Source organism: Capra hircus, chromosome 12 (genome assembly GCF_001704415.2).
Source record: "Capra hircus breed San Clemente chromosome 12, ASM170441v1, whole genome shotgun sequence".
NCBI classification, from domain to species: domain Eukaryota; kingdom Metazoa; phylum Chordata; class Mammalia; order Artiodactyla; family Bovidae; genus Capra; species Capra hircus.
Genome location: NC_030819.1, coordinates 53,593,693 through 53,618,260, shown reverse-complemented (window position 1 = coordinate 53,618,260; position 24,568 = coordinate 53,593,693). Strand labels below are relative to the sequence as shown.

Genomic DNA, 24,568 nt, shown 5'->3' with positions numbered 1-24,568 from the left:
AGTTAGCAGAGTAGTAGAAATTTTCCATGACCTGAACAGTTCCCATTTTTAAATAAAAAAGGAAACTAACATATTAAAATGAGATTTTACAAAAGTAATACTTCAAACAGTTTTTAAATGTCTAAAAACAGCAAGATTAACTGTCATCTAAAACCTGTTATGGTGGTGTATCTACCACACTAACATGCAATGTAAGGGCTGCCCCTCTTGAGGAAAAAGGGAGAAGGGAAGAAGGCAGAGGAGGAGGGAAGGCGGCAGCCACAATCTCTCTCAGCCGCCAGCCTGCTGTCCGCCTGACCTGACTGCAGTTCTATCAGTCTGCCAAATAAGAGCGAAACCTGAGCTCAGTCCCTTTCAAACACGGATCAAAGCAATCTTGAAGATCAAATCAAAGATCTTAATGAAGGCTGTGTACAGTGGGAACCAGGTCACAGGCTCCCCTGACCATATTTAACAACAGCCTCTATGCTATTACTGACAAAATGTGACTTCCAGGACATTACTCTACTAACTACCAAAGATCAAAATTATTTCTTTATCCTCAGCGAAAAGACACTGCTAAAAAGGCAGTGCACACATTTCAAAGGTTGAAAATTCTGCAGCTTTCCAGGTGAGGAAACACGGCACCAGAGAGAGTGACTGGCCTGCTCTGAGTGTGACGGATGAGCTGGGGCAGCAGCAAGGATCCAGCCTGTCCCTGAGCAGAGCTGTCCCCTTCCCAACATGCCCTGCTGAGAGTGATTTATACAGCCAGCTTTAAACGGATGTGTATCACCACAGTCATGATCATTATGTTCTGCTCAAGAAAACGTTTCCAGAACCTCTTTCATCACACCCACTCCTGCCCCGAGACAGCAGGGCAAGCACAAGGAAGTGCAGGGCCGATTACACTCCCCATGAGCCACGTGGAACTGCCAACCACAAACAGCACTGCCCATCGCTGACACCAAATGAGGCCCTGCTCCAGAGCAAACCAGGGCTCAGGGACGCTTGTGGAATGTGACGGCAGGGGTGGGCCCTCCCAGAGGCACAGGCAGCCTGTCCACCTGACTGGGGGTGGGGCTCAGGAGGGGACCTGACGTCTGAGCTAGAACTCTCTCCTCATGGGCCATCAGGGCAGGAGCCCCGAGACATCTCTTGAACCCCATTTTGATTCTCCTCCCATCAACTCTGCCTTCTCTACCATCACGAGGGCTCACTTCCTAAGAGACAAAGCTGATCACGTCACCTCCTTGCTTAAAATCTTCCAGAGTAATAGGGGAAAATTATTAGGAAAACAGTGGAACAGAAAACGATAGACACACTGATTACAACTGGGTTAAAAAAAAAAAAGTGCCACGAGTAAGGACTAGAAGAACAAAAAAGGTTAGTGACAGGTAGGGATGAACTTTTTCACAAGCTTCTTTGAACCCTTTTCTTGTGCTTTATTATTACTTAAACACTTCACCTTTCACGGCCCCTCCCCACCTGTGCTGTGAATAGGGAGAAGTCTTCAAGGTGGGACGCCAGGCGTCTGCAAGCTCCGCTCGAGGACGACTCCCCCTACCCCAGGGCTCTGTGCCTAGTCAGACCTTTTTCACAACTACGTCAGTGCTGGCCCTGTATTTCTGTCACAACAACTTTCCTTTCCTCTGTGTTACTTGGCAACGTCTGGTTCTCCACTCACCTTTTAAAGATATAATACACGAATACACCCTGATTATAAACAGGCCACATACAGTTAAAAGAGTCTAAACAGTCAGAGACTCTTCCACCACCCGTCACTCCTCCACCACATCCCGAACACCACTCCCTCCTCCAGAGTTACCAGCTGATTATCTGGCTTGCTGTGATGGATTCTGCTAGCACTCAAGTGCTCCTAAAAGATTACTTCCATTTCTGGCAAAAGCACAAGCACAAAGGGGCATCTCTTTCTTCCTTCTATTCTAGATAGAGTGAAAGAACTCCCTCGTTTGATTTCTTACTCATTCAGCAGCTGGGTTCAGATCTGAGAAGCCCTGGGGTGGGTGGTACTGGTTAGCCTGCTACTAGGCAAAGGGAGGGAAAAAACCCCTCTCTTGGTCTTCATTTTACTATACACTCATTGGACTGGCCATATCCCAAGAAGCTTGGTTCTGAGCCTTGGTTCGGAACAGTTTCTCTGTCAAAGTCTTGCCTGGTAGGTATTAGGGTTTGGGGCCAAAGCTCCAGCTAATAATTAGAACTTTTTCTACTAGACAACTCACTGCCTACTGCACGATCTAAAGTAGATCTCAGGGCTGAGGCACTAAGCAGACTTAAATTAGTGGATTTAAGTTCAGCTTTGGCATGCTATATAGTCAGAAACAAAAGAGAACGATGTTCAGTGCTGTTTTAATAGCACTATTTATAAGCAGTGAGTCGTTCCCCATGGGATCTCCCATGGTGCCATTCCACAGGCCCCAGAGAGTGACAGTCTGATTTAGGAGACAAATTCACACTACATTTCTTTCGAGAATGTAACCTAATGAAAAGTTCAAGAGAAAATGGCAGAAAAACCACAGAGATCATGAATACTCTTGTATTTGTTCAATCAGTATTAAGGAAGACTTCAAAAGACTTGATTTTTGTTTTAGTACTTAATGCCACGGAGACAATACTATATTCTCCAAAAGGCTAATCCCTTTCATCTTTGTCTATCAGTGGAAGAACCTGATAGCCCTAGGGCCAAACCATCCAAGTCACTGATGATCAAACACAACAACAATCATGACTCTAGTAAACTGCAATCAAACGTAATCATCTTAAAGGAACATATAGAACTTTGCTGGTGACATTTTGATGAGGCACACCCCCTCGTGAAACTGCTGCTACATACAGCAAAGGTCCAATGCGACTTGAAAGTATTATAGCATCATGACAACATCTTCAAGAATAGTTACCTTACTCACAGAAGTGACTGCAGGACACGTTTATTGCCTGCTGAACAATGAAATACTTTTCGAAGTCTACTGATTTGATTATTTGAAACTATGCCTTGAAACAAGCTTTTCTCTTGTTTTCTTTCTCCCAGAAGAAAAACTAGTTTTGTATTAGGTTGGTATAGAAAAACTTAAATGAACTTTTTGGCCAACAGGAAATTAAAGGGTGTGCCCTTGTTTTACAGTCTCATGACTTTTTCTTGTTTTATGTTGTTGTGCTCCAAAAAAGTCTCCACTGCCATTTCCTAAAAAAAGATGTCTGTGTTACAGAGATAACCATTCCTGGTGAGACTTTCTGCTCTCCAGACTCTGTCACATTAGGAAACATCACACTGATGACTCTGGCAAACAGCAGAGATGGTAAACTGGTTTCATTTAAGGGCCCAACTGTGGAAGAAAACTAAGGGCTGCCGGAACTGCATCTTGAGAAAGACAGGACCTGGGCCAGTCAGGAAACTGCCATTATCAATTAGAGGTATCTCACACAGGTACAGAACTGCATAACGCTGGCATCTCTGTCAAGCTAACTGCAAAAACTTTTTATTCTAGGGATGAAGCCAGGGTCTTCATGTGTTCACTGACTTTATCAAGGCAAAACAGAGACTCTGAGTCTGTAAGAAAAGCTGATTTTTAATGGATCTGTGAAAAGGAGACAGTGATACACAAGTAACCACTGTCAAGTGCTGCTCTCCCAAGATCTGTTTGTAACTAAACTTACACACTGTAAACAACACAGCCTGGTGGCACACTTTCTGGACACTTGATAACTCTCAGTTTGGTTGCTAATCATTGTGTGCCATAATACACACCGATGTGTATTTCAAATTACACTTTTCAACTGATGATGTCTAACTGTTAAGAAAATATTTCTGCTTTTACTTCTAGTTTTGTATTCTGAGAGATTAATGCAGAATCTGTATCTTTATGAATACTTATTATGTATATCTTTAACTTATACTACACACTGAATTTTTCTAGACATATATTTTTATTGAATGTTTATTTATATATATTTTTTATTTCTAGGCTGTGCTGTGCACATTTCGGAATCTTAGTTCCCCAACCAGATGTTGACTCTGGGCCCTAGGCAGTGGAAGTGCAGAATTCTAAGAACTGGACCACCAGGGATTCCTAGGTAATGCATATTTTAAAATATATTCTTTTATATGTCCCTAAATGCCAAGCAATTCCACTGTATCACATTGCTTCATTCTATAGTTTTTGCTTATTTTTTAGTTAAACAAATTTGTCACAATCTGATTTAAAGTATATCAAGGTATACAATTATATATTCCTAATTCCTTCTATACAACTGCCAAATTGAACAAGCCAAGCTTTTTGGTGTATATTTCATTATTTCAATCATTCTGCTGTTATAAAATGTTTCAATCTTTTGAAATAAAACATACTTTTTTTTTGCCACACCCCATAGCATGTGGGATCTTAGTTCCCTGACCAGAGATCAAACCTGCATCCCCTGTGCTGGAAGGCAGGGTCTTAATCTCTGGACCACCACGGAAGTCCCTTTAAATAAAATATATTTTATCTGACACTAATTTTTTTCTATATTTGAACAGACACAGACTCTAGAACAGAGTTCTCAACTTTTTTTCTTCCCCTAAACATCTGAGGAATATAACAGACTTCTGAAGATGAGGAATTATGATTAAATGCTTAAGAATAGGCTAAAAAAAAAAAAAAAAATCCCATCAACTATTAGTTCCGTGACCTTCACCTCCATTTTCTCACTTATAAAATATGGTTAAAAATAATGACAAGTTAGTGTTGCAAAGATAAATTTTGCTAATGTACATAAAAGACAATATAATGCTTGATACATTAAAAGTCCAAAATATAATGATAGCTAACACTATAATCTGTTAACAGTGACTCACAACTGAAGTGATTTAAGTAGAAACTCCTGGGGGCAGAGTACCCATGTATGATTGGATAAGACCACCAAGATGATTTTCCTGTATCACCCTAAGAGATGCCCCTAATTTGTTTTTATCTAGATGTCAGTCACTTATGCCTTTTACAGATCAAAAAAACTATTTATTATTAGTAATAGCCTCTTAAGAATTAAAGCAATAAAAATACAGATTCCTATAGGAGATTAAAATACAAAAAAGTACAACGAAAGTAAAATTTACCTGAAACTTCACCTCACAGAGTTAGGTCATTACAAACATTTTGGTGGACATAATTCCAGATTTCTCTAAATCTACATAATTACATGTATATAAATATCTTAGAAAAGCCCTTTTGATTCCTGTATTCACTTAACAGTAGACAAATAATAAATAAACGCACAGCACTACTATATTGATCCTACTTTATTTAGCCTCCCCTACCATAGCTCCTTAGGTTATTTTTAGACCAGAAGAGCTCTAGGACATTGTCAGGTTAACAGTGAAGTCAGAAGGATAACAGCTGCTGACTTGCTTACACACTTAGAGGTTTCCTTCCTTCCTTATTTTTATAAAGAACTTCAATCAGAAATGAATATTAAATTTTGTCAAACACTGAATTTTGCAAAAGTTTTACATTTACAACTACTGAGATAACCACAGCATTATTCTCCTGGCATTATAAATGTGAATTCTGTCAACAGGTTTCCAAATACTGTATCATGTTCACATTCTTGATATGAACTTCATTTACTTGGGGTATGGTAATCTTTTAATGTTCCTCTGGATCCTATTTGCTAATATCTTATCTAAGATAAAAAATGTTTATGCATGACACTGACCAGCTGTATTTATTAGGTTTGTGTTTAGGATAGATTCTGAGTTACCTGTCTCACAGGTTAGAAGGCTGTTGCGAAACTGCAGGAAGGGGAATGACATGGTGTGCTTTGCTTTCTAGAGGTCATTCTGATTGCTATGTAGATACTGGACCACAGAAACGTAAGACTGCAAGGAGGGACGATCATGGGCTTGTTTTTTCAGTAATCCAAGTACCCTGGATTAGAATAGCAGCGATAGAAACGGTAAGAAGCGAAGTCAAGAGGCAGGAAATGGACTGCAAAAAACTCAACTGTGTGCACTGGGAGGTCAGGCTACTGTAGGATCAATGAACAGGAATGAGTGAAATGAATGAGCAGACCTGGAAGTTCACTGGGGAAGTCCAAACCCATATCCTGAAAGCAAGGGGGTCTGAAATCTTCCTGTCAGTTTGCACCTGTCCACTGGGCAGACCCGGGGAGACTGAGCTAGGAGGACTGCATCATCGCTGCTCATCTGCCCTTCCCTCTCTGGCTAACTCTTCCCACAGCGTCTTCTCCCTGAAAACAAGCACTACAGTTGACTCTTCTTTGAGAAAAGATGCCGGTCAGATGACTGGGACCAATGGCCAGCTGTGCTACTTCAAATTAGAGTTACAGGAGAGTCTTACTGTACTTCAATCTGAAATGCGTTCTGAAGGGAGCACTGATAAGTATCCAGCTATTCAATCAATATTTATTATGCAACTAATATGCGCTATCCTGGGTGCTAAAGATATACTAGTAAGTGAAATGGATAAAGTTTCTACACCGAAGGTACTTATTCGCAGTCCTAGGGCAACCTAATGATGGACTGGAACTAAAATGCACTGATCGAACATTTATTATGCGCCAGACAATCTAATATTTCACTCTCTATCAAAGAGACAAAAATATGGGTCTGGCTCCATTTTATGTTAAAAAAAAAAGATATATGTGACTTAAAACTCAGATAATCTTCTACTTCTAGCCAATTTTCAGGATTACTCAAAAATATAATTTTCACTCTATTTCTTTTAAAGCTCAATTAAATTATTTAGAATATCTGTCTTGTCTGGTGAGAAATGGGACTTTAAAAAGATTTTAGCATCTTGCTGATCAAGGGTCTGAAAAAATTCATCGAGAATCTGCACTATTTAGTAAAACAAAGTGGGCCACTTTTTCATTATTTACAAACAATAGAACACGGTTCATTGTGTGTGCTCAATATCTAAATTACACAAACGTGGCATATATTAAGAAACTAAAGGGACTGTTTATAATCAAACACTTCCAAGAAAGAAAACTGTCCAACTGTCATTTAAGTCAACATACTGCAGAATAAACACAATATTCGTGATGTTAACCAAAAGTAATGCAAACCTCATTTTAGTTTGCCTTAACTCATTCTTATCAATAAAACCTATGTTTCATCTTCAAGCCTAATTTTATGGATACAATTTTGTATGTTTTCCTAGTTATACAACTAGACAAATAAGAAAATTGGAGTAAATCCTTGGAGATTCCATTTATTCCCAGTAAATGAAGCAAATCTCAAGTAATAAGCACTGACTGATCCTGACAATCACAAAGCATTTTTCTTCAAAAAAGCTCTGCTTTAAAGAAACATGCTTAATATATTCCCAACACTCATTTCTAGGAAGCTAAGCACAGAGAAGGAGCAACAACAGCAGTCAGAACAGAGGCCTTGAACACAGTCTCCTTTCTTCCCAGCTGGCCAATCAATTTGTTTCTTTGCTTCTTTCAGCATTTGGACAGTGTCAAGGTCCTTTCTGCTTCCCCTGTCCCCTAAAGAATGTACTGCCCCCTCCTTTTAGGCAGACAAAAAAGTGTATGCATGGCTTTTTTTTCCTTAATAGCAACCATCCTCTACTGACATAAAACAAATACACTAAACAACACTGAATATTATGTGTGAACTTTACTAAAAGACTAAATAAGGTATTTTCTTCTGTTTCCTTCTCTATGATTATAACATGTTAACTGCAAACTATTAGAAAATTCAGGATGGTATTAAAAGAGGAAAGTGAAACTTGCCTGAAATTCTCCCACCTATAATAAACCCTACTTAGAAAAACATATTCCCTACAGGGCTACTGCTATTCAACATGATTTTATTATCAATGTCAATACATTTGCATAAAATATTAAAGTACTTATAATTAGAAAAAAGTATTTTCTACAGACTTGATCATCTCTTTTCCTAAACATATAAAGTACCTTTCGGGCAACAGTCTAAGACCAGCGGCTTTCAAACCTTCTTGAACACAACCCACAGGAAGAAAATCACTCATTATGGCCATAGTTAAACACATACACACATACACACATACAACTGAAACAAAAGTTTCATGAAGCAACAACCTGCCTCAAGACATATGATGTACTCTGATATTTGCTCTGTTCCACTCTATTCCATTAAAAAATTTTTTAAAAAGGCTGGTTGTGTTGTGTGATTTCCCAACTCACAGCTTACAACCTGCAATTTAAAAATCACTGACCTAGAGGGGAAAATCCCTAAAGTCAGTGATCCAGCTTTGAAAATAATTAGCTAAGTAACCAGAATCAGGCCATTTAATCTCTTTTCTTCTGAGTTTTCCACTTCCTTGTACAGAGCTCACCAGTCAATAAGAAAATGAATCTAAAAATCCCAAGCAAACCAACTAATTATATTACTGTTTGAAGACTTTAGTATTAGTAAGCAAATCTAATAAACCAGGTGATCTTTTACTCAAATAAGAAGAATCAGATCAAAAACACCCCAATAATTCATCATGTTATCATCAGTAATTAGGTGCCTTCATAAAGGAGGCCCTATGATACTGAGTCTGAGTCAGTGGCTCACTCCGAGATTTTGATCGTACTGAACAGTTGCTAGGAAACCAACTCATCCTTCACCAAGCACAGTTAAACTCTCCCCCAACCACCAAGTGATTCCAAGTCATCCAATATAATCAAAATAAACTTCAAGGCAGCAGCACTATCAGATTTTTTTTTTTAATAAGCCAGATTAAATAGCTCTGAAATAGCTCGAGCATTTTACAAACATGTTTATGCAATGGCCCACTGGGCTATTTCACCTCACATACTACACATGACAAGACATCCCCCTGGGATACTTCCGAAGGAAATCTCTGCAGACATTTATTTTCTAGGAAATTTTACTATGGCAAAAAACTGCAAAAAACAAAGAACCTATTTTGCAGTGAATGCTCTGTCACTGAGCTATACCCACCCCCCTCCCTGCCAAAAGAAAATATTCTGAATTGTTTTAGGGCAGGAATGACCAACTTCAGATAGCTGTAATACTCCAAAACACTCCAAATTTCATATACAGCCTTGTAATTCAGCTTAAAGGAAAAAAATTACAAAGGAAAATACAAAAGTTATAGTATATCTTACATTATCCATTTGGTACAAGAGGAGGAAAGCATAGCCTATGTGCCGGGGAGCTCCAAGTTAATTGTCACTATGATAAAATCATGAAAGTAGTAATTAAAATGAAATTTGCGGGGATACTATATTTTTTTTAAAATGGAACACCTTAATGACCATATGAGGACTATATACACCTAATGAAAGTTAACGGCAAACAGGTAAGTCATAGTAACTACTTCTCTACTCTTTATTGAATTCCTTAGGAACCAAGTCAAAAGCACAAGTCTTTAATACTTACTTAAATACAAGTAAATCATTTGATTGACTGTAAATCATTTCTTCTAAGTCTGATATAGCTGAATATTTTCAACAAAAAGCACAAGATTCAGCCAACAATGAATTCACTAGAAAATTTTAAAAGAACAACTATCAGCTAGAAATTAAAATACTGACATTGTGATTAGAAATGACCTGGTCTGCTAAATGTAGGATTAAAGTGAAACATTGGCGATGCAAGTTCAGAATAGCTGGAACATACAGAAGAGAGGCATGCCCACCCTCACCCCATTAATGATTAAAGAATAATTCACACAGAAGGGACTTCCAGAAGTTCTGGAAAGAAAAAATTTGAGGGATGCAAATCAACAATGATGAAAACGTTCCACCCTTAATATTAAAGGAGAAAAATTGGAAAAAATAAATGACATAAAGTGAACATCAGAACAAACAGACAAAGGGCCAAGAAATAGGTCTCCTTGGGAGGAACAAAAATCTGGGGGAGAGGAAGGGAGCAATGGATGAGATCAACAGATCACTGTCATTAGCTGAATGGTCTCTGAACTAACTGATAAGAGCTGAGTTCTTTTCAGTGGAAAGAAGGCTGCTGAAAGGACTTAAAATGTGGTATGAACAGAATTTTTTCTGCACTGTTTCACTGCACTAAGTCATAGCAGAGAAAAGAGGGAGTGAAGGGAAGAAGTGCAGCAGAGTCTGTGTGCGTCCCTAGATACAGAGAAGTGTCAGGTAACATCGGAGATAAGCTATGGGGAATAACCCTGGAGACCACTTTGCTTCTGTTACAGACCGGCTAGTTCGTTCATTCACCCCGTGTAAGCAATACTGTATACATTACTGTGTATTCCAAAGGCACTGGGAAGTCTACAAAGATACAATAAGTCCCAGTCTTTGCCCTCAGGAACTTACCATCAGACAGAGGAGTACAATTACCCAACTAGTAAGCACCCCAGGGGTAGTTCAAAATAATGCTACAGGGTTTAGAAGTAAACAATCTCACTCTCAGCTAGTGTGACTGGGGTGGTGGGTGCTAGGGGCTTTTCTGATGAGGTAGCAGAGCAGAGCTTTAAAGGATGAGTAGATTTCAAATGCAGGAGATGAAGGGAGGAAGGCATTTAGACAGGCAGGACAACCTCTGGGTTGACTGGAAAATAAATATAAAGAATGAGATAAAAGAAAAACAGGAGACTGGAGCCAGACCATACTGGTGTTTTTAATCTTCAATTTGGCAGCATGCATACTAGTGAGAAGTGTTTTTCAAATTCTTAATCTATCACAGAATTTTTCCTAGGAAGAGAAAAATTACTGCGTTTGAAATTTCACAATTGCACAAGAAAACGACGACAAAATTTAGAAAGTTTTATTAAAAAAATAATCATTTCCACTGATAGACCCTAGACAGTGAACTGGCTGGACATCCTCAAATAGGTCACAATGGAGTCACTGGTGGTCACACCCTTGCCCATGTGCTCTAACTCAAACGGGAGTTCAGTCACCACTGCTGGATCAAGCCTGGCTTCTACACAAAAAGGATCGAATATGACTTTGGTGCTTCAAGCTTTTTACTAGACTGGGCTCAGGAAAAAACCACCAACCAATCAGGCTAATGGACTTCAAACTTGTCCTTATTTTGAGTTACTAAAACATATCTTTACTTGAAGCTTTCCTAATATTCACACTTAGTTTCTCTTTATAGTACATATGGCCAAAAAAAAAAAACAAAAAACACCACAGCTTAATGTTCCTTAACTCAACAAAACCCTCCTATTTTATGTAAGCAGATAATTGGGGGGCTGGGGCACCTGAAATTCCTTTTCCCACGTTGCATGTGTCTCAGCCGACCTGTTTAAATAGGATGGCTATTCTGGGTGTCACCTTGGCTGGACCATAGTGCTCAGAGTATTCTGGATGTTTCTATCAAGGTGTTTTTGAGTGAGATTAACATTTAAATTTGTGGCCTCTGAGTTAAGTGGGATCACCCTCCATAACATCGGTGGGCCTCACTCAGAAACAAGAAGGAATTCTGCCAGTGGACTGACTCTGGACTCAACTGCAACTCTTGCCTTGGGTCTGCCAAACCTGCCAGCCTGACCTGCAGCTTCTGGACTGACCCTGCCTCCACAACGGCAGGAGGGAAGTGCTTAGGAGAAACCTTACTCTCTCCACACAGACCCAACTCTCTCTACACAGACCCATTCTCTCTCTCTGGAGAACAATGATTAATACAGGTGGTAATGCCAGAACCAGGACTATAGACTGCTAGTCAAACAACTTTCATTTCCAAGGAGAGGAGAATACAAGAAGAGAGGGGAAGGACGTAGTCCCAAAGAAAGAGTAAAGTTACCTTACACACACCACTGTTTTTATTTCTCTCTCTAGTTTACTTTGAATTCATAAATTATCTCATAAATACTGCATAGCTTTCCTTTCCAGCCCATTTCTTAGAATATCTGCACATGTGTACTTATGACTACATTCAGCCCAACAAGAGTTCCAGAATAATCAAGTCTCTATTTCCTGTGGAGGATGACAGACCTCAGTTACTGATTTGCTACTACATAATAGAACTGGACATGGAACAACAGACTGGTTCCAAATAGGAAAAGGAGTATGTCAAGGTTGTATATTGTCACCCTGCTTATTTAACTTATATGCAGAGTATATCATGAGAAACGCTGGGCTGGAAGAAGCACAAGCTGGAATCAAGATTGCCAGGAGAAATATCAATAACCTCAGATACGCAGATGACACCACCCTTATGGCAGAAAGTGAAGAGGAACTAAAAAGCCTCTTGATGAAAGTAAAAGAGGAGAGTGAAAAAGTTGGCTTAAAAGCTCAACATTCAGAAAATGAAGATCATGGCATCCGGTCCCATCACTTCATGGGAAATAGATGGGGAAACAGTGGCAGACTTTATCTTTTTGGGCTCCCAAATCACTGCAGATGGTGACTGTAGCCATGAAATTAAAAGATGCTTACTCCTTGGAAGAAAAGTTATGACCAACCTAGATAGCATATTAAAAAGCAGAGATATTACTTTGTCAACAAAGGTCCGTTAGTCAAGGCTATGGTTTTTCCAGTGGTCATGTATGGATGTGAGAGCTGGACTGTGAAGAAGGCTGAGTGCCAAAGAATTGATGCTTTTGAACTGTGGTGTTGGAGAAGACTCTTGAGAGTCCCTTGGACTAACCAGTCCAAGGAGATCTAACCAGTCCATTCTAAAGGAGATCAGCCCTAGTTTTCTTTGGAAGGAATGATGCTAAAGCTGAAACTCCAGTACTTTGGCCACCTCATGCAAAGAGTTGACTCACTGGAAAAGACGCTGATGCTGGGAGGGATTGGGAGCAGGGGGAAAAGGGGACGACAGAGGATGAGATGGCTGGATGGCATCACCAACTCGATGGACGCGAGTTTGAGTGAATTCCGGGAGATGGTGATGGACAGGGAGGCCTTGCGTGCTACGATTCATGGGGTCGCAAAGAGTCGGACATGACTGAGCAACTAAACTGAACTGAACTGAATGATCAGTAGTGACAAAATTAACTTTTATTTATTAAATGGTAAAGTTAACTATACATATCAACCAAAGAACTCCATAACTCTATCAACTGAAATCAGTATTTCTATTAACAATAAAGCTAATTTTATTAAGCAAAAGCTTCGGTAACACTCTGGACTATTTTCAAATGGTGTTTTTAGGAGGTCTATGTTAATTTTCTACCTTGATATGAAGCTTCATGTGGCAAGTCAGCACCTAAACCAACTTATGCAATTCTTAACATTAGAAATCTACACAGATCAGCTAAGGTTGGTATCACCTCATTTTGTCTAAACCTGACTGAAAAGGAGCAAAGAACATAATTAACTAGTAATTATACTGCAAATAATAATAACTGCTTGAGGTAAGATTTTTAAAAAAAGGTCATGTCATACAGCTTCTAAAGAATAGTTTTCAGAGTAAATACTTTTAATACTACATATATGAATATCTTGTGTAGCTGTAGTTGAAAAATTATATACTATCAAACTCCAAAATTTGATTTTCAGTTGGCAGGAAGGTAGGCACAATTTTAATAAAAACCATAATTATGAATCTTTCCTTCAAGAACTGAAGAATAATTCAAGAGGCAGGGACCTGAACCAGTAAGATCCAGCCTAGGGGAGGAGTTTATCACTTCAATGAGAGAATGGTTCAGTGGGCCTGCGATGCACAGAAGGGTCAGGTGTTTGGAAAGAGCACTAAGAAGCCAAGCACAGACATTACAGGAAATCATGCTTCAGATGAGAAAGTCAAAGGAGGCAGCAGCAAATAATTGATTACAGTTTAGAGAAGGTTGTGAATGAACACACTTCTAAACAGATGGCAGTGGCCTAGCAAGAGGGGTACAGCACCAGGAGGGATTTGCTTCAGTGAACAGGAATATTTTACCCCGATACTGTTCAGAATTGCCAGTATCTGGTAATAATAAAGTGTCACTACTTTTAGTTTGTTTCATTATTATTTTTAAGTCAGCTGCAGACAGTGCGTTCCTTTGTTACCTGCACCTGGGTACAGTGCTCCACGCCCCCTGTCTCCCAGGGCACCACCAACACAGACTTCTGAAATGACCTGCTTGACAGTGTCTCTATGCCAACGACAACTGTTCAGGCTGTGTCAACAGAAAGAACTCTCCTCAAAGAAATCAGACTTTAAAACTATTTTCATTACTTTCATTATTTCATAGTGTAGTTAACGCTAATGTAAGCAGTTCAGGTATATTTTGGGGCTTCCCTGGTGGCTCAGATGGTAAAGAATCCACCTGCCAATGCAGGAGACCCAGGTTTGATCCATGGATTGCGAAGATACCCTGGAGAAGGGAATGGCAACCCACTCCAGTGTTCTCGCCTGGAGAATCCCATGAACAGAGAAGGTACATCATACATTAGATTCTTGCATAGAGAATTCCATGGACAGAGGAGGTATATTACATATTAATATAAAAATTAAATACTGGTTTAAAAATCAGTTTGTGTTCATCTAATGAACTAATATTTTAGTGATGAGAAAATATTTAATTAAAAATACAACATTATCTTAGCATAATTAACTCTACTTGAGAAAAATACCCTTTAACCAGATTCTATTCTTTTAAAATCATGAAAAGTGCCAGGAGCTCAAAAGTAGTAACAGTTTTCCCCTAAGCTGACTCTTCTAAAAGCTGAAATTTATTTTCATTTTCATAAAGAGACAAAGGATTTTTCACATTTATGTTCTGTAAATTCACTGCTTGTAAATATCCTAATTCTATTAAAAATAAAGTTTGCATAAGAGAAAAAGTTATTTCAACCAAACTTCTGATGTGTTACTGGTCCTACTGTAAATGCTTTTTCTAGGCTTGAGAACTAGAGATAAAATAACTGCCACCAAATGTATTTCAAGGAGATTTACTGAAGACAGATGAAAGAACCAGAAGCTAAAACACCTGACTGACGACAGAGACGAATGCATTAAACACAGAGCACCCAGCAAAGAGCACGCACGTGAGGGCAGAGCGGCTCCACCTTATCAGGATGGAGACTTCGCCTATGTACACATGTGATCAGAGACCATGCCGTAGCTTCCAGCACTGTGTCTATAACTGCTTGAAATGAAGGCACTGCTACAAACCTCACTAGAGTCACTACATTTACAAAGAAAAGAATAAAAGCACAGTGTAATTATGCAATATGAAAGGGGTAAACAGGAATCTGAAATTTAAATGGATTAAATATATAAAGCTTTCATGAACAAGCACAATTTAATCAACAATTTAATGCTATACATTTTTTTAAGGGCATACACTATTCTGCGATGTAAAATAAAAATAAAGTCAATTTCTGAAGTCTTAAGAATTCAGTGTACCTTAATATGGCAAGGCTTCTTAATAATGTATTCAATCATGATTAATAAAGGCTATTGGCTGAGAGACTTCTACTAATATAGTGGGGTTCAAAAAATAAGTAGTTGAACACTCCTCTTCTAATATTCAATTTAATATGCAGTAGGCTCCAAAGGTTGTATTTTCAAGTTATTCATAAATATACCAACTTCCAGAGTTTGTCTGGCATCTAATAATCAATGTAAAGCAAGCCAATGCTTTATTTACAGACTTAAAAGCTTAGCGAAACCAGTGTGGCCTCTTTCACCTCTTAAGCACCAGCTAATGTATGTCCCAAAGCAGGAGCCATCACACAGAAGCACAAAGCTGGGCTAGTTTTGAGACCGTGGCATTCCTGCTTCCCCTGTAAGGTCTGCAGGCCTGTACAGCACTAACATCTAGATGCATCGCCCAACTCTTAAGCGCATCTTTCTAGCTTACACCTAACTACATTTCAACTTACCAAATCCCTGTGCAACACCCAGTTAGCATGCAGGTAGTGGATCCCATCTAGAATCTGATATAATAGTGACTTCACCATCCCCCGAGGTAACTGAACTGGCTTCTTGTTTGCTTTAGAAGCTCTGTGAAACTTGATTATATGCTGAAAGAAAGAAAAATATCACCAGAAGCTTAAAAAAGAAAAGAAGGAAAGACAGTTTGATAAATAATATTTTACTAACTGAAAAAAAAAAACAACCACTCACGGATTTCCAAAGATACTGAAAATATCATTTCACATTCTGCTGGATAGCATAAATAATCTTAAATAACTACAGCTAAAATGTCATTTCCTGAGCATGGGATAGGGCCTCAGAAAATAAATGACAACAAAGAAGTAGAAAGTAATGTGATTTTATTTTTAAAGTATAATTAAAAAATTACTTTCAGAGTTACTTGACCTGTTTATCTAGTGAAAAATTTCAAGAAACAAATATCTGTTATTCGGCAGTGAATAAAATGTGTATTAAATCAAAGAAAGAAAAAAAGAACAGAGAGTTTTGGCTGGTTGACATAACATAGGCGTGGTACCTATTTACCACTTTATAACTGGGTTATAAAGAAAGCAGATGGAAAAATATTTCAATTAAGTACACAGAAGCACAAAGGAATAATATGTAAATAACCAGTACATATCTCTGGTCATATATAATATTTAGAAATATGAATGCTTCAGACAAGGGGGTAAAAAACAGCCCTGAAACATCCAGCAAAGCTTTCTAGGTATAATGTTAGTGGACATCCAGTAAACAAAATGCCACTTTATAAATAGAAAAATCATTTTACAAATAAATGTACCTCAACAGAAACAAGATCCAATGTTTCAAACTCTCGACAGATGTCTTCATTATAATGAAAGTACTCAAACTGCAAGAAAATCTAGAAATCGGCTGCAGCCAACTCTGCTGTGCATACCACTGGGCACAGGCCTGAATGTAACACGCACAAGAGCAGATTCCTGGCCAGTATCTGACTGCATATTAGGTGTATTCTTGAACTTAGTAAAAATAATTAAAACAGGAGTGATTATTTTAATAGTATAGCTTTTAACAGTATAGCTATTATTTAACAGTATAACATAACCTTTTCATTTTCTTAAGATATAGAAGTAGAAAATGGGTAAGAAATAACTAATGACTAATGAGTGAAGGAGTTTTATTTTCCAAAGGAAAAAATATAGAGCAAAGGCCTATATTTGGGAAGGTAAAGGGTATCAGTTAGTGCCTTTAGTAGTATGTAGTATGATTAATGTAGTATGTAGCATGATTAATCAATTTAGCATGATTAATCTATCCTTTAGTAGCAGCATGATATTATTTTAATTTTCTTCTCATTTTTTTGAAGTGCTTAAGAACAGGCAAATAAAACAGAGCTATAGTAAGTCTTAATAATCTAGACTGTTTTGTCACCTATCCAAAGAAATGACAATCAAGTCACATCACCTTAAGAAGAACCAGCAGCTCTCAGAGCTTTAAAAAAAAAATTACAATACATTAAAAAAAGAAAATCAAAACCTACCACAGTAAGAATGAAAGGAACAAACACGCAGGGGAGGTAAGATAATCAGTTGATGCCGTATACGTTTCTTTAGGCAGTATTTTCATTACGGTATTACAAATTACATTTTTACCAATATTTTATAGCTACCAAAACTAAAGTGGAGAAATTTCTTACCTTCACTTTTATCCTGGGCTATATAACAAATATGTAATATGCATACCATAACATTTCACCAACACCTAAGTAATTTTTTAAAATGACTTTTTATTCTTTTTGCCCTTTGCTGCCTTACGCCAGCTAATTCAATATTCCAATTAAAATAAGAAAATAAAATGGATAAAGAGTAGTTTTAGTAAACTGAATCATCATTTGGTTTTTATTAAAATGAGCACTAGAAGTGCTTATTTGGCTTGAATGAGTTGATAAAGCCAGTGGTGACTCTATGCACACATTCTGCTGTGCTGCTAAGTCGCGTCAGTCGTGTCCGACTCTGTGCGACCCCATAGATGGCAGCCCACCAGGCTCCTCTGACCCTGGGATTCCCCAGGCAAGAATACTAGAGTGGGTTGCCATTTCTTTCTCCATATACACACATTACATGCAGCTTAATTTATTAAAGTATGATTATTATACCTACACATAAAATTAAATATTACATACCAGTTTTGCTAGAAACCATGTTGAATACAATACTATCTCCTATGCTCAACTATGTCTTATTACATATCATGCTAATCAACTAGCCTGGAAATTTTCTCATAAATTTGGATTATATAATTTGATTTTATATTACATTTGAATATGATGAGTGTTCAATACTGGCCACTCCAATTTAATGAACTTTTATTAACAGAATCCAAATTTGATTTGATTATAGATTTCTTTTACAATAACAGAAGCCAACAAAAACTATCACAAACCTTGGGCAATAGTCTCATAAAAGAGGGAAAATCTATTTTGTTTGAAAATAGTTCTTTCCAGGTAACTTATATAAAAATAAATTGAATCAAATCACATTTAGTCATGTTAAATAGCAATCTACAAACAATACGAAAAAACGTTTTTTAAAAAATAAATCTAAAAACATATGAAACCAAAATAAGTTTCAATTTCTGGAGTCTGTTAAAGTTAAAATGATGGAAATGAGGATTCATCTGGAAATTAGCAAAAGAGTTTGAAACTTTCACTATTTTCAGAAGGTGAATTTCCTTTTACACAGTTTTACTGGGATTTGTGCTAGCTTTATTTCAAAATTTTGTACTTCTATTTATGAACTACAGCTGAATGAAAAGATATATTTTGAAGATTCTGAAATTGAGCCAGGATGCTGTAATCCCTTGCATATATTTTCTCTTTTTATTTAGCTCAATAAACACACAGCCATGCTAATTCAGTAAGTATAGACAAGATGTAAAACATAGCAAAATATTTAAAGACCTTATTACGTATGAAATAGCAGAAAAATATATTTCACAATAGTGAAGTAGTTGTTAATTAATTAACAACACAATACTGGATATTATTTACTTGCAAAAAAGAGCAATAAAAGTATTATATTTTACAGATAGGGGAAGCTACCCCTTCAGAGTCATTAAGAGATTTGCCCTATGTCATATGACAAATAGGCCCACTAAATCTCAATCTGAGTGAGTGAATCTAAGTCGCTCAATTGTGTGCGACTCTTTGAGACCCCAAGGACTTTATCTATCTATCTATCTATCTAGCCCATGGAATTTTCCAGGCCAGAATACTGGAGTGGGTAGCCTTCCCCTTCTTCAGGGGATCTTCCCAACCCAGGGATCAAACTCAGGTCTCCTGCATTGCAGGCAGATTCTTTACCAGATGAGCCACAAGGGAAGCCCAAATCTCAATCTAGTTCTCCAAATAAATACAACATACTTAGGTCCCAACACAAGGTATTATCACCTTCTCATTTAGATTCTCTTTGCTGCAGAAAAGGAAATACGCTGCTTTTAAATCTTACAACAAAACAGTTATTACTTTTTTTTATGTTGTCAAAATCCACAGCTAGGAAACAATAATGAAGAGCTGTTTATACTCTTCAGATTCTTTTGTTCTCTGCAGCATGTCAAACTGGTAAGAACAAAAGTAAAAATACAAAGCAATACTCTAGCCTTCATACTTTCTCAACCACATTCTGAGATCCCTTTTATCTTAAAATAATAACTGTAATACTACAGTGAGCTCCCCAAATTGTCTCCAGTTAGTCCTATTGATACCCGACTGAAACCATGGCCCACGTCCATCATGGCACGCCTTACCCAGAGGTCATGTTCGGCATAGTCAAACAGAAGCCACACTTTCCTGTCTGCATGAGACAGAAACACCTTTTGAAGAGAGATGACATTTGGGTGCTTAAGTTCTCGAAGTAGCTGCAAAACAAAGGGGAGTCATTAAAAATCTCTGTCATAAAAGTAACATGAAAAACCCCACACTGTTTGTAACTCAAAGGCAATACAAACCTAATAGTACTCAATCCTAAAAATCTAATAAATACCCATACAATTTTGAGATGTCCATACAAATGAATACAAATCTGTGGGCAAAAGATACTGAAAAGATATAATTGTGTAAATCTGTCAGTTTTGTTGTTATTGTTCAGTCACCTTCCTTCTTTAATGTTTTTATTATGGTAAAATACATACAATGTAAAAATTACCATTTTATGCTACTGATGAACCTATCTGCAGGGCAGGAATAGACTCAGACATAGAGAACAGATTTATGGACACTCTGGGGGCAGGAGAGGGTGGGCCAATTGAAACAGCAGGACTGAAATATATAGGTTACCATATGTAAAATAGATAGCTAATGAGAAGCTGCTATACAACACAGGGAATTCAACCTGGTGCTCCCTGATAACCTAGAGGGGTGGGACGGGGTAGGAGTTGGGTTCAAGAGGGAGGGAGCATATGGATACCTATGGTTGATTCACGCTGATGTATGGCAGAAACCAACATAATGGTGTAAAGCAATTATCCTTCAATTAAAAATAAATATAATGTTAAAAGATGTTGTAAACATTTTTTAAATAAGTAAATTTTAAAGAAATTACCATTTTAACCATTTTTAAGGGTATAATTCAGTAGTATAAGCACACTCACAATGCTATGCAGCCATCCCCACCATCCATTTTAGAACTGTTTTATCGTCCTAAACAGAACTCCCCACTTTTCTCTCCCTGTGAGCCCCTGGTAACCTCTATTCTACTTTCTGTCTCTATGAATTTGCCTGTTCTAGGTGCCTCACATAAGCAGAATCACTCAGTATTCGTCCTTTTGTGTCTGGCTTATTTCACTAAGCATAACTTAGTCTTTAAGGTTTATCCATGGTGTAACATATACCAAAATTTCATTGCTTTTTATGGCTGAGTACATTCCATTCCATATATACACATTTTGCTTATTCATTCATCAGCTAACAGTCACTGGTTATTTCCACATTTTGGCTACTGTGAATAATGCTGCTATGAACACTGGTGTATGAGTACTCAAATTCCTCCTTTCAGTTCTTTAAGTAAATACCTAGGAGGGGAATGGCGAGATCATATGATGACTCTATGTTCAACTTTTCCAGGAACCACCAAACTGGTTTTGACAATAGTTTCACCGTTTACATTCCCATCAGCAATGTCATCAACGTTTATTTACCTTCTAAAATTTTTTATAATAGCCACGTCCTAATAGGTATGATGTGGTATCTGCTGTGGCTTTGATTTGCACTCCCGAATGACTCATGGTGTTAAATATCTTTTCATGTGCTTATTGGTATATCTTCTTTGGAGAAATGTCTATTCAAGTCCACTGCCTATATTTGAACTGGGTTTTTTGATGTTGTTATTGAGTTGTATTTTTAATTTAAATTTATTTTAATTGGAGGCTAATTACTTTACAATATTGTATTGGTTTTGCCATACATCAACATGAATCCACCATGAGTGTACACGTGTTCCCCATCCTGAACCCCCCTCCCACCTCCCTCCCCGTACCATCCCTCTGGGTCATCCCAGTGGACCAGCCCCAAGCATCCTGTATCCTGCATGGAACCTGGACTGGTGATTCGTTTCTCATATGATATTATACATGTTTCAATGACATTCTCCCAAATCATCCCACCCTCTCCCTTTCCCACAGAGTCCAAGACTATTCTATACATCTGTGTCTCTTTTGCTGTCTCGCATACAGGGTTATCGTTGCCTTCTTTCTAAATTCCATATATATGCGTTAGTATACTGTATTGGTGGAGAAGGCAATGGCAACCCACTCCAGTACTCTTGCCAGGAAAATCCCATGGATGGAGCAGCCTGGTGGGCTGCAGTCCATGGGGTTGCTAAGAATCAGACACGACTGAGCGACTTCACTTTTACTTTTCACTTTCATGCATTGGAGAAGGAAATGGCAACCCACTCCAGTGTTCTTGCCTGGAGAATCCCGGGGACGGGGGAGCCTGGTGAGCTGCTGTCTATGGAGTCGCACAGAGTCGGACACAACTGAAGCGACTTAGCAGCAGCAGCATACTGTATTGGTGTTTTTCTTTCTGGCTTACTTCACTCTGTATAAATAGGCTCCAGTTTCATCCATCTTATTAGAACTGATTCAAATGTATTCTTTTTAATGGCTGAGTAATACTCCTTTGTGTATATGTACCACAGCTTTCTTATCCATTCATCTGCTGATGTACATCTAGGTTGCTTCCATGTCCTGGCTATTATAAACAGTGTCGCGATGAACATTGGGGTACACGTGTCTCTTTCAATTCTGGTTTCCTAGGTGTGTATGCCCAGAAGTGGGATTGCTGGGTCAAAAGGCAGTTCTATTCATTCTTGTAAAAGAATGAAACTAGAACACTTTCTAACACCATTCACAAAAATAAACTCAAAATGGATTAAAGATCTAAATGTAAGACCAGAAACTATAAAACTCCTAGAGGAGAACATAGGTAAAACACTCTCCGACATAAATCACAGCAGGATCCTCTATGACCCACCTCCCAGAATACTGGAAATAAAAGCAAAAATAAACAAATGGGACCTAATTAAAATTAAAAGCTTCTACACAATAAAGGAAACTATAAGCAAGGTGAAAAGACAGCCTTCAGGATGGGAGAAAATAATAGCAAATGAAGCAACTGACAAACAACTAATCTCAAAAATATACAAGCAACTCCTGCATCTCAATTCCAGAAAAATAAACGACCCAATCAAAAAATGGGCCAAAGAACTAAATGGACATTTCTCCAAAGAAGACATACAGATAGCTAACAAACACATGAAAAGATGCTCAACGTCACTCATTATCAGAGAAATGCAAATCAAAACCACAATGAGGTACCACTTCACAGCAGTCAGAATGGCTGCTATCCAAAAGTCTACAAGCAATAAATGCTGGAGAGGGTGTGGAGAAAAGGAAACCCTCTTACACTGTTGGTGGGAATGCAAACTACTACAGCCACTATGGAGAACAGTATGAGTTGAATTTCTTTATATAGTGTAGACATTAATCCTTTAGCAGTAGATGATTTACAAATATTTTCTCCCATTCCACTAGTTGTCTATGTTTTCACATCACACAACAATACACTTAAATCTGTAGTTTGTAATTCTTTGAAAAACTAACTATAGTTGTCCCTCAATATCAGAGGAGGTCTGATTCCAGAACATCCCAATACCCCACCCCACATGGGTACCCAAATCCTCCAGTGCTCAAGTTCCTTACGTAGAATGGTACAATATCTGCATATAACCTATGTACATCCTCCCATATACTTAAAATCATCTTTAGATTACTTAAAATATCTAACACAATATAAACACTACACAAATAGTTGCTGGAGCATGGTAGATTCAAATTTTGCCTTTTGGAACTTTCTGGAAATTTCTTCCCCCAAATATTTCCTATTTGCAGTTGGTTGAATCCATGGATACAAAGGGACCACTGTAACAGCAACATTAGAAAATACAACAAAACAACATTCATCACCACTGAATACCAGATGAGAATTAAGATATGTAATTCTGTGAGATACAGTACCTATTTACATTACAAAGTTGATTAAAATTTTATAAACATTTCATAAAACAATAAAGAGCTTATACAAACAGAAACAACCAAGTAGAACACACTTTCAAGGGCTTATTAACCCTGTCATCTCCTAGAAGGACATTCTTCTATTTAAAACCTTTTATCTCCTTATTTTATCTCCATTTAGCAACCCAAGTGGCCCTAATAAACCATCAGCATTCCCCCTCCACCAAGTAAAAACAAAACAGCAACAATAAGAAAAAACTTCTCATGAAGCGTGATATTCTGTCTTTATCAGGTAGAAATGATTTACACCATGCCCTGCAAATGTGTTCCAAAGACACGACAGATCTGTGAGAAAGTTAAGGTCTTAGAACTTAGGACTTCAATATCTTTTATAAGAATACTGTCACCAAAACAGGTATCAAGTAAATGTAATGTTAATAATGTATCAGGGGCTCTGAAATGAATCCACAAAAGAAAGACTATGAATGGACTATATAGGAAGTCATTTAAATGAACAATTATTCTTTGGAAAATGATTATTCTATTTAGGAACAAGATTAAATTCAAGTTATATATTTCTACTTTTAGAACAAAACTTCAAACTTATGAAACTCTAGAGATTAAATACAAATTCTCTGAAACTTAAGGCCAATATCTAAAACTACTTGCTAATTAACAAACAAGGCCAAGAATCTGATACAGGAAAGCCGGGACTTTGGGGTCACTAGGGACCAGTCAGCTGGCTGGAAGAGGGGACCTAGCGCTAAGTTCATCTCAGTTCTGGGTCAGAGTTTTCTCCATTACCTCACAACTGGAACACACTTCTCAGCTGGGCAGCTATTTCAAATCCTCTCTGGAAACCAGCAGGGTGGAAATTATAACAAACAAACTCCAAAGCTTTGCCAAAAGCTCTCTCAAATTATTACAAACCTACATATAAGTAGGTTATTCTTAGGTGTCGCCTGAATCTCACCTCTGAGATGAGGTTGAGTTCCTGTACTAAAAAGACAACAGCAGCAACCATTTTACTGAGCTCTTCTCAGGTGCCAAGAATGGGACTAAGTATGTGGCATGCACTATCTCACTCTATCATGAATTACCCTATGAAATATTTATACTGCTCCTGTTTTACAGAGAGGAAATGGTGGTGTAAGGAGATTAAATAATTTGCTCAAGGTCACATTCATAAGTAGTGGTTAGAATCAGGATTTAAATGCTTTCAAAGTTAATTAATTCATTTCTAAAATA

General features: G+C 37.8%; 1 protein-coding gene across 2 annotated transcripts in view; it reads right to left on the bottom strand.

Annotated features, from left to right (window-relative positions):
- CDK8 (cyclin dependent kinase 8) overlaps nucleotides 1–24,568 on the bottom strand; it is a 76,031-nt gene that overhangs the window by 21,399 nt on the left and 30,064 nt on the right. For both annotated transcript variants that reach the window (XM_018056580.1, XM_005687557.3), the window contains exons 3-4: nucleotides 19,556–19,666; nucleotides 15,736–15,876 (exon numbers count right to left, since the gene is read on the bottom strand). In XM_018056580.1, coding sequence (XP_017912069.1) covers nucleotides 15,736–15,876; nucleotides 19,556–19,666 — 252 coding nt within the window. The remainder of the gene's footprint in view (nucleotides 1–15,735; nucleotides 15,877–19,555; nucleotides 19,667–24,568) is intronic.